Source organism: Nilaparvata lugens, chromosome 8 (assembly GCF_014356525.2).
Source record: "Nilaparvata lugens isolate BPH chromosome 8, ASM1435652v1, whole genome shotgun sequence".
In the NCBI taxonomy this organism is placed as follows: domain Eukaryota; kingdom Metazoa; phylum Arthropoda; class Insecta; order Hemiptera; family Delphacidae; genus Nilaparvata; species Nilaparvata lugens.
Window position 1 is genome coordinate 17,203,046 of NC_052511.1, and position 16,590 is coordinate 17,219,635.

The 16,590-nt window shown below is 34.2% G+C and overlaps 1 protein-coding gene across 2 annotated transcripts in view; it reads right to left on the bottom strand.

The window, feature by feature from the left end:
• Nucleotides 1-16,590, bottom strand: part of LOC111044820 — a 103,684-nt gene that overhangs the window by 22,377 nt on the left and 64,717 nt on the right. For both annotated transcript variants that reach the window (XM_039434121.1, XM_039434122.1), the window contains exon 3: nucleotides 14,567-14,677. In XM_039434121.1, coding sequence (XP_039290055.1) covers nucleotides 14,567-14,677 — 111 coding nt within the window. The remainder of the gene's footprint in view (nucleotides 1-14,566; nucleotides 14,678-16,590) is intronic.

Consider the following 16,590-nt stretch of genomic DNA (forward strand, 5'->3'; position numbering starts at 1 on the left):
ACTAAAATAATATCATGTTTGGAATTTCCTTTCCATTAATACAGTGATTTTTTGCATCGAGAATCGATTTGGTTATTATGTTCAAATAAAAACTGATAAAATTCATATAATCGTAGAATTCTTCGATAAATATTATGTAGTCGGTGGTCAACTAGATCAAGCTTTTTCCTCTTTGTAATGGATGTTATTTAAACGGAAGATGGCTGAGATTTCTGAAAAAACTAAGCTTAGTCTTCTTTCTACTAGCGCACAAGTCTGATTTTGCTGGCTGTGCCAAAACATCAAGATTTATTATCATTTACATTTGTCTGGTGTATCTTGTATTTTGGCAAAATAAATATTCTATTCTATACTAATATTTTTGCCTTTGCATTCAATAAACGGTAATTTCAAAAAAATATTGATTCTCATCTAATAACAATACTTCAATAAAAATAATCTTTGGCCAATCCTCACCAGACTTGAGTTCTTAGACTTGAAAAACTACGTTCATTAATATATAAGTTCTCTCCTAATTGCACTATCACAATATTCTAGCCAAAGAGGGTAAATAGCAAATGAAGAAACACAAAATTTTATATAACAAGGAAAAATTGCTCTGTAACAAAATTAATAATTCCGTATGGTTTCCAATTTTCCAACAACAGGTTTCAATCTTCTCATTATATTAAAGAGACAAAAAATATGGTAGCACATGATTTTATACCACAAGGAATATATGCATCAATGCTCAACGAAATGCATGACAAGAGTAGACCTCTTCCCTGGTTCAAACGTTTTACAACAACAACAGCTTTCAATCTCCTCATAGATTGGAGAGGCAAAAATATGACAGCACCCATTTTGATTAGACCACATAGGCCTATGGAGTAGCCAATTTGCATCAAAGCTCAACGGAATCTATGAATAGTAGAAGAAAGAACACACACAGTTTTATTTTTGTCACATCCACATTCATTATATCTGTACATAGAACTGCAGTTTTGTGCTGAAACCAACACATCTTCAGCTGTATGTAATCAATTGTGATGAATTTTAATTTTTGATCAACAATATCTTCCGATTGTTACCATTTAGATGTATAATTCAAAACCCCTCTGGGGATATTTTTGTGCTCTACAATATGAGATCAGGAAGAGCGCTCTATCTCATATAGATTTCCAGGTACACCTGACAACAATGCTTCATGTATTGTGGAAAACACCTAATTTTCAGCTTCAACCATCATCACCAACTACATTGCCCTCACATTGATATTTCGCACCCAAATAATATTTAAAAAATCAGAACTACAATATAAATTGTAAGCATATCCCCTTTTTTAAGTCTATATTGACTGGACTAACAGCTGAAGTCTGAAGATGTGTTGACTTCAGCACGAAACTGCACTCCTATGTACAAATCTAATAAATGTGGATGTAACAAAAATAAAATTTGATCAACATCAATTCTTATTCAACTAGTTTTATCAATAATAGTAGTAGTTCACCCATGGTTTGTACGTTTTTCTGCAAGAACTGGTTCCAATCCATTGAAGAGATAGAAGCCAACAACCTGGTTGTACATTAAGGTGGTCACAGTTCTCGACCTTTGCTTTGCAGCTTATTACAACCACATTCCACAGTCACGATCACTGGTTAGCTATAGTGAGATTCACTTTAAACTGTCAGCATTTCTTATAGATAAAACATATGCTAGCCCATTCAACAAATGCTGACAGTTTGAATACGCTATCCCATTCCACCAATGTAGGCAGTTTATTCAACCGATGCTGAGAATTTCAAGTGAATCCCACACAGCATTGGCTATAGCATCCCTCATACCGCATCACGATCAGTGATGTTGTAGTGGTAGTTAACCAAGATTTATTAACAGAAATGTGTGTCGATTTCACTCTTACAACTTTTCATCTGAAATTTTGACTCAAAATTGTTGGAAAAGGAGACTGGCTGTTGTGCTTAATTCGTCGGCGTTATGGTTGCGGCATGCTTTTAAAGTTTAAAACAAAAATGTTACACGCGCTATAAGGAAGGATCAGACTCTTCTCACACAATTTAATATACACAAGTTATGAGAAGAGATGTACAATCGTAACATGTTTTGTTTGCTAATATTTGCATGTCTCTACAATTTACATTCATTTACTGAGACCAGTTTTATAAAGTTGCAGGTTTCTGACGCTCGGTAATATGAAGAGAAGCTTCATCACACTGTATGAAACTAGCATGTTGATGCAAGTATTAGATTCAAATGTCATACTGTGTGTTATGACCATTCAGAATCACAGGAACTGTAAATTTTCATGAACCAGGCCCCAAAAATTTAGTTTTCTCACAGATTTAAAAAAAACAACAATTTATAAATCTATCAATTGAAAGCAAATTCGATAATCTACGAATCCTGATTACTCCACATATTAGAACAGCAATAGTCTCTATTGTAACAAGTAGGGTATTTGTGCCGATTGAGCATCAATTTAACATCAAGGTCAAGGTCGAATTCAAGGTCAAGGTCGAATTCAAGGTCAAGGTCGAATTCAAGGTCAAGGTCAATTCAAGGTCAAGGTCGAATTCAAGGTCAAGGTCAAATTCAAGGTCAAGGTCAGGTCAAGGTCAAGGTCAGGTCAAGGTTGAGAGATGTTATCTCAACCGCCACCCCACCCCAACTGAATTCTCTGTTGGAATGAGCTCTGTATTTATAGGCCAGGGAGGAGATGTTTACAGCAAGAATTTCTATTAAACACTGAGGAAAATATTTTTATTAGGGGGGGGGCGTGGCCTAATTCAATTCCCCCCCCTAAGAGGTGTGGTTTAATTCAATCCCCCCCAGGGGGTGTGGCCTAATTCAATTGTTCCACTTTATATAATAATATGATTAAAACCAATTGATTTATTTATAATTTAATTATTTAACAACTATTTACATCAGTATTCTATTCAATTATTTAACAATAATTATGTTTATCATAATTATATTTGTGTAATATTGGATTTTCAAGTTACAGAAAAATTTCTCTAATCACTGGGATATGAACACAAGACTCCAGATTAGAGTTTGCAACGCTATCAACTACATCACTATTATTTGCTTGGGGAAATGTTGATCAAAACGAACTCATAAATTTGCTTCACAAGAATAGATAATAAGTTACAACTTCACCAAAATTAGTAATTATCATTATGTTGTGATAGATTACCAAGAGCTACTTTGAGTAATGTGGATATTTTAAATTAATCTCCCAATAAGGCATTGTGAATTTGATATTGTTTTCATTATTTTCAAATCTTCATTCTTGGCCCAACCAATTGCTTGTTATTGCATTGCTTGCTATTAATAGTTTGCAGTTATTGGATAATATTTTCATTGTAAGTTCAATCCAATTATTTATAAAATGATTTAAAGTGATGGATTTAGTGATAGCAAACTTATGAGTTTGTTTTGATCAACATGTTCTCAAGCAAGTTTTTGTGGTCTGATGCAGCTTATCAATTTGAAGCTCCAGGTTCGAGTCCCCACAGTATAAATAGTTTTTTGACTCTTTGAAACAACTTCTGAATTTCATTGAACAGTTGAACAAAACTACTCATCAAAATTCAAACTGAACTTATTGATTTTCTTGGTAAGAAAGAACTAACAGTTGATCTTTATAACCTTAGATTCCAGTAGGGAAAAATGTTTGTTTTATAATTGTATTATAATTTTGTAAACTACTATGACTAATTAAGATCAGTACTTTTTTTACAAGTTTTTTATTAATTTGAAAATGAATTTCAACCAAAAATTTGTATTCTTGATTGGATTACAAATCTGAGAATTTTCCAGTTCCAGTTGATAATACATTTCAGAAGGAATATAGGACTTACCTAGGTGTTAAAAATTCTCTTAAACACTCTTATCGGTTGAATTCATACCAAAATTTGAATTTATTTGTTGAAGAGGGTGGAGTAAGTTTGAATCAGTTAAATAGATCCACCGTTTCATATTATTTAGATCAGCATTCTGTGGTATAAAAATATTTTTGCTAAACTCAACTATATTCTGTAATATAATTCTTCAGCCTCTTGTTTTCTACTCAAATGACATCCAAATTTATCAACACTCATGCTTGTCCTATTAACATAGGTTCCAAAAATTGAGGTACCCTAATTTCAAGTTTTTAAGGAGTCCAAAAACATGATTTCTGGGTGTTGGTCTGTGAACTATTCATAATTAACCGATTGACTTGAGGTCCTTATACTATGAGGATCTGACAATAGAAATTCAATTCAAGATGGCGGATAATGACTAAAAAACCATGTTTTTCACGGTTTTCTCTAATTATTTTCTCCAAATTAATACCCTGAATAAGCCCTATCAACTGTCATGAGTCTCATTTCTGGGAAAATTGCAGGAGCTCTTGAGAAAAATGGACTTTGTAACCTACTTCTTGTGCATGATATAGGTAGGTAGAGTAGTTTATTCAAAATAACACATCATGGTCCTGTCACATGACACCCTCTAGTCTTTATCAACATCCAAATCCTGCTCCAACTAGTCTGTATGACATTATTGCTCCCTCACCACTGCAGGAGTGAGTGAGTGAGTCTGTATGACATTATTTCTTCCCCTCTCACCACAAAAATGTTCCACTGTAGGGGTGAGTGAGAGCCAAATGTAGGCAGTCTAAGTAAACTTGAGTATAAAGCTGAGCTAATACATACCTCTCTTGTAGGCATTCATGCGAAAGTGGGGCTCACATCCTCTTGCACTGAGTTCATTTCTAAATAAATGATACTTGACTTTTAGAATTGAGTCTCAAATTTATCTTATCGAGAATTGGATAGGCATCACACAAGGTTGCAATAATTTTCTGTACTTTATAATTTATAATACAAACATCGATATCAATCAGATACAGAAAGTAACTCTTTCTTTGTTCCTACCGAGTGTATATTTTAAAACATCTAGCTTGATTCTGATTTTATTATACAAATCTATGTTTGGGTTCTCTCTGGACACATACAATGCTTCCTGGTTCTCAAACCGATTTTTATTCCTATGTTTGATTGCAATTCTGTCCCTTCTTGTAGCTCTTCTAATCTTTGACTCACCTTTAATTTCCAACATTTTACTGCTCCACTTCTTTTTGTGTCTTCCATACATCTATTCAAGTGATTCTATTCTAGGAAATGAAGCTTGTCATACCATTGAGTGTAACTAGTAGTTCTGTGAACAGTAGACCTCACACAGTTTTCTCATCCATAAGTATCTGTTCTAGTTGAATCACAATTTACTCTTAAAAACTGTTATTTGTTTTCTCTAAGATCAAAAACTCACTTATAATTCTATAGTCTGATTGATCCTATCTTCAAAGTAGATGATTTAGTGATATCATAGTATGGAGGAATTCCTTTTCTTTTCATATTATCCTTAGAATGAAAAAAATCAAAAAGAAACCTTGTGTATACATCAATGCGCAGTTGAAAAATGAATATTTCTGCCAATTCTCATCGAATTCTATCAACTTGATCGCGTTACATACAGACAGACAAAAGCAAATCGAGTTGAAACATTGACCTCACTACGTTCGGTCAATTACACAAATGTCCTCTCCCCTTTTTCATCACTGTAAGGGATTACACTCTCATGAGCGTTTCTATAGCTTTGTATGCTTTAATAAAAACATTTTTATGGCACCCCTTTACAAAGTAAACGTTTTTCCTTCCCCAGAACTAGGAATTTTCCAGTCACATTATACACCCCACTAGGATCAGTGTGAATGGTTCAAGTTCCTCTATCAAATTCTGCAAGTTGCTTATGTATGGCTTCCAAAAACTCTACTTTTCATCCAGTTCACTTCTTGGCAGATAGGGGACATCTCTACAATAGGGTATAGCTTAAAGACCACGTTTGCTCTTTTTCTTAAGACTTGTGGCTCAAAGGGCAGGGCGACCGGGGCGGTCGCCCCGGGCGCCGTGGCGTATAAGAATTACCACCCCGGAGCAAGTACCTTTATTTCACCTTCACGTTAAAAGTCTTATCAACCCATTTCTATGTATCACTTATTCATGTGAAGTGGTATATAAACAATAAAAACTTACTAAACTTAAATACATAGCATAGGCTTTTCCTGAAAAAGAGTATTCTTATGCCTACATATCTATCTGCAGTGTTCGTATTAATAGACTATTGTAGCCTATATTGTTCATTCAACAAAATTCCAGACCTTTTATTTTTCAGGCTGAATCCTATTTACTTTTAAATATTTCTAAATTTAAAATACTTTTTACACAGCCTTTGTTCCAAGTATAGTATGGTGATTTATTACCTATATGAAGATCATAAATATACATTTGGAGAAATACAGGGATAATTGATAATTCCAAATATTTTTTACAACTACACATCTACCTACCTACCTACATAAGTACCTACCTACCTACCTACGTACCTACCTACCTGCCTACCTACGTACCTACCTACCTACCTACCTGGCTTACCTACCTAGCTTGCAATTGCTACATTGATGGAAGGAGCAGCTGAGGAAGGAGCACTTCTATCTTCTGTATTCAACAAGAATGGCTATCAAATAATCGTTTCTGCTTCCAAGAAGAATATAACAACAAAGCTGTTGGGATTGACTTGGGTTAATAGTAATGTGAATTTATGTCAAATCACAAGCTGTAAACAAGCAGTTAAGTAGACTTTCCAGATACAAGATTATGGGAAACTTTTACCTCTGATGCAGCCAAATGTACATGTTTAGCAACTGATCCTATTCTGTATAGCTTGAATTATTTCCAATTTATTCTGTGTCTTCAGCTAAAACTGACAGATAATCTAAAAAATAATTGTTATTCATCTCACGTAAAAATAATTGAAGATATTGCTCTTTGATGGCATCTCCTACATAGAAATTTCTCGGGAGTAAATTTAGAATATATAATTATCATAGTAAGTAGATAATTGTTCCAATTCCACAGAAGCTATGTTTTCTTTTTTGTTCACTTTCTTTACTGAAGAATAAAATTCATTCATTATATTTGTTTGGTCTCCTACTGGGGTAATAACAAGAAATCGTATGGAGTGCAAGACCCGCAAGATAGAAAGAAAATAATTTCCTATGCATTTAGTTTCAATTTACTACCTACCAATTTCGATGATGCATCCATCAGTTTCTCATGAATGTGGTGAGACCAAGTCAAACACAGTTTTCTCCACAATATCCAAAGTTACCCTTTCGTTCATGTATATTGGACGATGCTTTGAAGAGAGATTAATAGAGGTATTGGATATAACTACTATTCAGGCATACTGTTCAGTATAGGATTCGTTGTTTTCTAATGCTCTGATCAGTGCTGGCATCTGTAGGTGGAACTGAGAAGCAGTTTTGCTTGATTTAAAATCACCATGCATGACTTGTATCCTCGCCAACCTCACCGACTTACAACTCTTTTATGAATAAATATCGGGGACCGAGCTTTGCTCTGGAGTACTAAGGCATAAAACATTTATTACGAAAGAAGAAACTATAATAACATGAATACAGAAATTTTCCATCCAATAACAGTAAGTTGAGATTAATTCCCAGAGGAATGCAAAAATTTCCCTCACAAAGGCCCAGTTGCAAAATAACTCATACCCATCCGGGTTATTTTCAATCCTGATTCACTTCACGTGAACTTCTACTGGAATTAATCAGGATTGAAAATAACCCGGATTTTTTTGCAACCGGCACGAAGTACCTGATTGAATGATTACGAAAGTTCAACAGCTGAGTCATAATTTGACACAGTCCCACACATATGAACTCGCTCACTCACTTCCATTACCAACAGACGAACAAATAATTATTATCAGATGTTTTTCCAAGGATGAATAATAATTATCCTTTTAATGTCCTTCAGCGAGTTTTCTCAGGGATGAGACCTGGTGCAATCGAATCTTTATATTTTAAACCTACTATGTTCTGAATTTAGTGAGAATCGTTGGAGCCGTTTTCGAGATCCGATGAAATACAAACATATAAACATATAAACAGAAGTTGCTCGTTTAATAGTATAGGATGAAACTCTCACATGGCTAGTGAAACTCAAGTGTTATTTTTTTTTTCATCCATATAAAATATGTATAAAGTGTTTTCAAACACTCTGCATCAATTTTCATTTATTCTGGGTATAACTTAGCTGTAAAGAATCGTGAAATATATTGGACAGTATGACTGAATGTTTAGAGGTGAAGCTTGCCTATAGAAACTTTGTGTGGACAATATAAGAGATGTTTGGTTTCTCGTGATGCAAGAATAGATTATTAATCATCAGATAATGGATAATGGATAATGATGGAATTGATAGTTTATTACTGCTTATGGAGAATTCTGATATTAAGTACTGAGCACATCGTTTCTGCAAGACTCCCCTCACCACAGACAATCTCTATAAAAAATTATAATAGGTGATACTATTAGTAGGGATGAGTCAACTGAATGGTGTGTCAATAGCACTGTCACTATTGGGTCTAATTTCGTTGGTTCTGGGAAGAAAGATACCTGTCTTAGATAGGATAAAACATTCGAAATCATATAAATATTGCAATGAATTTTTGTTTTTCCAGTATAAGAATGATTTTTCTAGTTGTTTGAGCATAATAAGGGAATAGCAAGTTTACTATCTCAAAAATATTGATTTTATTGTATTACCCTTGAGTCATGATGTCAAATATATTCCGTGAACCAGGAATGCTATCAACTTGTAACTTATGTCAAAAAATAAAAAAATGATGTAAGTTATATTTGGAATGTGCATTAAATTTTTTTTCTGCTGATACAAAAAAAGCGTGACTGAAAGGCTCAACCTAGATGAGTTGGGTCTTGTAGAAACAGGTAACTTGATACCACAAGTCAGGACCGCCCTAAGGTTAATAGGCGCCCAGGGCGAGATTTTGATAGCGCGGTGAGATACACAACTATCCTATACTGTACAGTATGCCTGAATAGTAGTTATATCCAATACCTCTATTAATCTCTCTTCAAAGCATCGTCCAATATACATGAACGAAAGGGTAACTTTGGATATTGTGGAGAAAACTGTGTTTGACTTGGTCTCACCACATTCATGAGAAACTGATGGATGCATCATCGAAATTGGTAGGTAGTAAATTGAAACTAAATGCATAGGAAATTATTTTCTTTCTATCTTGCGGGTCTTGCACTCCATACGATTTCTTGTTATTACCCCAGTAGGAGACCAAACAAATATAATGAATGAATTTTATTCTTCAGTAAAGAAAGTGAACAAAAAAGAAAACATAGCTTCTGTGGAATTGGAACAATTATCTACTTACTATAATAATTATATATTCTAAATTTACTCCCGAGAAATTTCTATGTAGGAGATGCCATCAAAGAGCAATATCTTCAATTATTTTTACGTGAGATGAATAACAATTATTTTTTAGATTATCTGTCAGTTTTAGCTGAAGACACAGAATAAATTGGAAATAATCCAAGCTATACAGAATAGGATCAGTTGCTAAACATGTACATTTGGCTGCATCAGAGGTAAAAGTTTCTCATAATCTTGTATCTGGAAAGTCTACTTAACTGCTTGTTTACAGCTTGTGATTTGACATAAATTCACATTACTATTAACCCAAGTCAATCCCAACAGCTTTGTTGTTATATTCTTCTTGGAAGCAGAAACGATTATTTGATAGCCATTCTTGTTGAATTCAGAAGATAGAAGTGCTCCTTCCTCAGCTGCTCCTTCCATCAATGTAGCAATTGCAAGCTAGGTAGGTGAGCCAGGTAGGTAGGTAGGTAGGTACGTAGGTAGGCAGGTAGGTAGGTACGTAGGTAGGTAGGTAGGTACTTATGTAGGTAGGTAGGTAGATGTGTAGTTGTAAAAAATATTTGGAATTATCAATTATCCCTGTATTTCTCCAAATGTATATTTATGATCTTCATATAGGTAATAAATCACCATACTATACTTGGAACAAAGGCTGTGTAAAAAGTATTTTAAATTTAGAAATATTTAAAAGTAAATAGGATTCAGCCTGAAAAATAAAAGGTCTGGAATTTTGTTGAATGAACAATATAGGCTACAATAGTCTATTAATACGAACACTGCAGATAGATATGTAGGCATAAGAATACTCTTTTTCAGGAAAAGCCTATGCTATGTATTTAAGTTTAGTAAGTTTTTATTGTTTATATACCACTTCACATGAATAAGTGATACATAGAAATGGGTTGATAAGACTTTTAACGTGAAGGTGAAATAAAGGTACTTGCTCCGGGGTGGTAATTCTTATACGCCACGGCGCCCGGGGCGACCGCCCCGGTCGCCCTGCCCTTTGAGCCACAAGTCTTAAGAAAAAGAGCAAACGTGGTCTTTAAGCTATACCCTATTGTAGAGATGTCCCCTATCTGCCAAGAAGTGAACTGGATGAAAAGTAGAGTTTTTGGAAGCCATACATAAGCAACTTGCAGAATTTGATAGAGGAACTTGAACCATTCACACTGATCCTAGTGGGGTGTATAATGTGACTGGAAAATTCCTAGTTCTGGGGAAGGAAAAACGTTTACTTTGTAAAGGGGTGCCATAAAAATGTTTTTATTAAAGCATACAAAGCTATAGAAACGCTCATGAGAGTGTAATCCCTTACAGTGATGAAAAAGGGGAGAGGACATTTGTGTAATTGACCGAACGTAGTGAGGTCAATGTTTCAACTCGATTTGCTTTTGTCTGTCTGTATGTAACGCGATCAAGTTGATAGAATTCGATGAGAATTGGCAGAAATATTCATTTTTCAACTGCGCATTGATGTATACACAAGGTTTCTTTTTGATTTTTTTCATTCTAAGGATAATATGAAAAGAAAAGGAATTCCTCCATACTATGATATCACTATATCATCTACTTTGAAGATAGGATCAATCAGACTATAGAATTATTCATAATCAATCAGCTGACAAGTGAATTATTCATTAATCATATGGGATACAAATTTAAAATTGAACTTAGTTTATCAACATAAGTGAGTTTTTGATCTTAGAGAAAACAAATAACAGTTTTTAAGAGTAAATTGTGATTCAACTAGAACAGATACTTATGGATGAGAAAACTGTGTGAGGTCTACTGTTCACAGAACTACTAGTTACACTCAATGGTATGACAAGCTTCATTTCCTAGAATAGAATCACTTGAATAGATGTATGGAAGACACAAAAAGAAGTGGAGCAGTAAAATGTTGGAAATTAAAGTTGAGTCAAAGATTAGAAGAGCTACAAGAAGGGACAGAATTGCAATCAAACATAGGAATAAAAATCGGTTTGAGAACCAGGAAGCATTGTATGTGTCCAGAGAGAACCCAAACATAGATTTGTATAATAAAATCAGAATCAAGCTAGATGTTTTAAAATATACACTCGGTAGGAACAAAGAAAGAGTTACTTTCTGTATCTGATTGATATCGATGTTTGTATTATAAATTATAAAGTACAGAAAATTATTGCAACCTTGTGTGATGCCTATCCAATTCTCGATAAGATAAATTTGAGACTCAATTCTAAAAGTCAAGTATCATTTATTTAGAAATGAACTCAGTGCAAGAGGATGTGAGCCCCACTTTCGCATGAATGCCTACAAGAGAGGTATGTATTAGCTCAGCTTTATACTCAAGTTTACTTAGACTGCCTACATTTGGCTCTCACTCACCCCTACAGTGGAACATTTTTGTGGTGAGAGGGGAAGAAATAATGTCATACAGACTCACTCACTCACTCCTGCAGTGGTGAGGGAGCAATAATGTCATACAGACTAGTTGGAGCAGGATTTGGATGTTGATAAAGACTAGAGGGTGTCATGTGACAGGACCATGATGTGTTATTTTGAATAAACTACTCTACCTACCCATATCATGCACAAGAAGTAGGTTACAAAGTCCATTTTTCTCAAGAGCTCCTGCAATTTTCCCAGAAATGAGACTCATGACAGTTGATAGGGCTTATTCAGGGTATTAATTTGGAGAAAATAATTAGAGAAAACCGTGAAAAACATGGCTTTTTAGTCATTATCCGCCATCTTGAATTGAATTTCTATTGTCAGATCCTCATAGTATAAGGACCTCAAGTCAATCGGTTAATTATGAATAGTTCACAGACCAACACCCAGAAATCATGTTTTTGGACTCCTTAAAAACTTGAAATTAGGGTACCTCAATTTTTGGAACCTATGTTAATAGGACAAGCATGAGTGTTGATAAATTTGGATGTCATTTGAGTAGAAAACAAGAGGCTGAAGAATTATATTACAGAATATAGTTGAGTTTAGCAAAAATATTTTTATACCACAGAATGCTGATCTAAATAATATGAAACGATGGATGTATTTAACTGATTCAAACTTACTCCACCCTCTTCAACAAATAAATTCAAATTTTGGTATGAATTAAACCGATAAGAGTGTTTAAGAGAATTTTTACACCTAGGTAAGTCCTACATTCCTTCTGAAATGTATTATCAACTGGAACTGGAAAATTCTCAGATTTGTAATCCAATCAAGAATACAAATTTTTGGTTGAAATTCATTTTCAAATTAATAAAAAACTTGTAAAAAAAGTACTGATCTTAATTAGTCATAGTAGTTTACAAAATTATAATACAATTATAAAACAAACATTTTTCCCTACTGGAATCTAAGGTTATAAAGATCAACTGTTAGTTCTTTCTTACCAAGAAAATCAATAAGTTCAGTTTGAATTTTGATGAGTAGTTTTGTTCAACTGTTCAATGAAATTCAGAAGTTGTTTCAAAGAGTCAAAAAACTATTTATACTGTGGGGACTCGAACCTGGAGCTTCAAATTGATAAGCTGCATCAGACCACAAAAACTTGCTTGAGAACATGTTGATCAAAACAAACTCATAAGTTTGCTATCACTAAATCCATCACTTTAAATCATTTTATAAATAATTGGATTGAACTTACAATGAAAATATTATCCAATAACTGCAAACTATTAATAGCAAGCAATGCAATAACAAGCAATTGGTTGGGCCAAGAATGAAGATTTGAAAATAATGAAAACAATATCAAATTCACAATGCCTTATTGGGAGATTAATTTAAAATATCCACATTACTCAAAGTAGCTCTTGGTAATCTATCACAACATAATGATAATTACTAATTTTGGTGAAGTTGTAACTTATTATCTATTCTTGTGAAGCAAATTTATGAGTTCGTTTTGATCAACATTTCCCCAAGCAAATAATAGTGATGTAGTTGATAGCGTTGCAAACTCTAATCTGGAGTCTTGTGTTCATATCCCAGTGATTAGAGAAATTTTTCTGTAACTTGAAAATCCAATATTACACAAATATAATTATGATAAACATAATTATTGTTAAATAATTGAATAGAATACTGATGTAAATAGTTGTTAAATAATTAAATTATAAATAAATCAATTGGTTTTAATCATATTATTATATAAAGTGGAACAATTGAATTAGGCCACACCCCCTGGGGGGATTGAATTAAACCACACCTCTTAGGGGGGGGAATTGAATTAGGCCACGCCCCCCCCCCTAATAAAAATATTTTCCTCAGTGTTTAATAGAAATTCTTGCTGTAAACATCTCCTCCCTGGCCTATAAATACAGAGCTCATTCCAACAGAGAATTCAGTTGGGGTGGGGTGGCGGTTGAGATAACATCTCTCAACCTTGACCTTAACCTGACCTTGACCTTGAATTTGACCTTGACCTTGAATTCGACCTTAACCTTGAATTTGACCTTGAATTTTACCTTGACCTAGAATTTGACCTTGACCTTGAATTCGACCTTGACCTTGAATTTGACCTTAAATTTGACCTCAATCCTGTTCTGTATAACATTATCAATTAATTTCCACAGACCTGTTCAAACATGTCTGTTATCAATTCTCTCAATTTTCACAGACCTGTTCAAACATGTATGTTATCAATTCTCACAGACCTGTTCAAACATGTCTGTTATCAGTTCTCTAGATTTTCACAGACCTGTTCAAACATGTTTGTGGAACTGGATAAAATTACTATAAATACTGGGCCCATTCCAACAGAGAATTCAGTGGTTGGGGGGCGGTGGTTGAGATAGCATCTCTCAACCTTGACCTGACCTTGACCTTGAATTCGACCTTGACCTTGAATTCGACCTTGAATTTGACCTTGAATTCGACCTTGACCTTGAATTTGACCTTGACCTTGAATTCGACCTTGACCTTGAATTCGACCTTGACCTTGAATTCGACCTTGACCTTGATGTTAAATTGATGCTCAATCGGCACAAATACCCTACTGTAACAGTTACAATAGATACAGTAGTATTTTTTTGGAGTTACTCAAGTTAAATACATGATTAATTTAAAGGACAAGTCATGAGAGCTATCATGATAAGCATAGTGAATATGCCAAAAAGGCTGGACATATTAGAACAGCAATAGTATCTATAGTTCATTTTTACAGTTATAATAATAATTTTTTGCAGTTACTTAAGCTGAATAGATAATTAATTTAGCACAATAATATTGAGTAGTATACTCACGTAGTCTGGTCATGGCATCTTCACTGAATCCCTTTGTTTGGTTCTCGACGTCTGGTAGGAAGTATTCGATGTTCATACAATGGGTTTCAACAGGACTCAAGTAGGTTTCAACTGCAACAAACAATGGAAAATTATTCAACATAATTCATGATATTTTTGAGATTATGGTAAGTTCACCCAAACAGGTTATCAATAGTGGGAAAACACCTATTTATTAGGGAATAACAAGATTTATGAGGTACATACAGTGCTTGATTCGATTCAACTTTAATAAAGGATTTGAATTCAAAAATCTTGAATGTTCCTTGTTTTTGGACTATATGCAGAATACACAATTCAAGTACTAAATACACAGAATAATAATTTGAAATCATGAGTGACAATGTAAAAATATGATATCAAGATCAATGAAATGAGAAGAAGAGAGAAAAGTTCATGTGAAATCGTAACATTTGTCATAAACTAGTTTTTAATTCAAGAGGGACAGTTATCAAAAGATGATCACCAAAGGAAGCGATTGAATCTTCTTTGATCCAGTTCTAAGCAAGCATTATATATTATTTGAGACTCATGAGCTTTATATGTGTTGTGTATCTGCCATACGCTGAATAAATAATAAATTCTATCCTGTATTAAACTGTGATCTAGATGAGTCATTCATTAACTTGAAATATATTTCATCTTCAAGACACAGTTCCTCATATGGTCAGTTTTTAAGAAGAAGACTTTTACAGTTTGAGTCAACTTCAAAGATGACCAAGAGACTTATCTCATCTTTCATCATTACCCACGCACAAGCCTAGAGCTCATGTGGGCATCGCCCTCATAAAACAAAAACATTAAAAAAAAAAATGAATAAAAATTTCTAGTTTTATTGTGAGCATAGACATTTTTCCCATAAGCAGCTTTTATCAATTCAATCACTGCAATTTTCATGAGTAACCAATTTGTAAGTAACCAATTCCATAAGTACTTTCTGAGTAACCAAATTCTTCGAGAAAGTGGAAGAAATGCATATTTATTTCAACATGTCTAACATATTGTCAATCAACTCCTGATATACAAGATACAATGTTTCACAACATCATGAATACACAAATAGAGATTTTTTCTTGTCATAAATTCTTCGAATACACATTTGAACACACTTTTGAAAATGAGCAGGTCATAAAAGGAGAGAAACCTTCAACTTCCTTGTCTCAGTCAACCCACTGCCAGATTCGGGATCTCTCTCACACTTTCTCTCTCTCTCTCTCTCTCTCTCTCTCTGGAGAAAAATAAACAAAGAATTTTAGAGAAGTAAATGAAGAACTAATCTCTAAATAAAGAACTCTAATCTATCTTTCTCAGGATTTTGTGTGACCTGGAATACCAACACCACCCTTAGAAAGGCATATAATCTCTCTCTTCTCTTCTCAATCAATCAATCTCTCTCTTCTCTTCTCAATCAATCAATAAATCTCTCTCTCTCTTTCCCAGATCCTCCTTGATCGCAGATTTCGTCTGTCGGTGAGGCAACGGTCTGCTCAATTGAACGGACATTCGTCGAAATCGATATCTGAAAAAAAGGCCCGACAAGCAATTGTCACAGTCGCCGACCCACTTACATCCTATGGGCCCCGACTGAATCCTCTTCTCAAACTCGTGACACTCCTCTAATAAAAGACACGTCTCACTTATTTGTCTCAATTTTAACGGCAGCAGCAGTTACAGCTGCTGAAGTATGTAATGGAGCTTCTTTACAAGCTGCACGTTGCGTAGTTTTGCCTAATCGGGTTACTGAGTGCTCTGCAACCGTTTGTTTTGTTGTATCACCAGTCTTTTACAACCATGCTATAAACTTACCACTTAAAATCATCAGTTCTACTAGCCTATCTGAAGGTTAAACAGATAGGATGTATATTTTTTCGAGCCGTTAATACTCTATTGAGTTGAAGGATAAGGAGTGATAAGATGTATAATAATACAGAGTTAATGCAGATATGGCCATATGGTAGATATGGATGAGGGGGTGATAAGGTGAA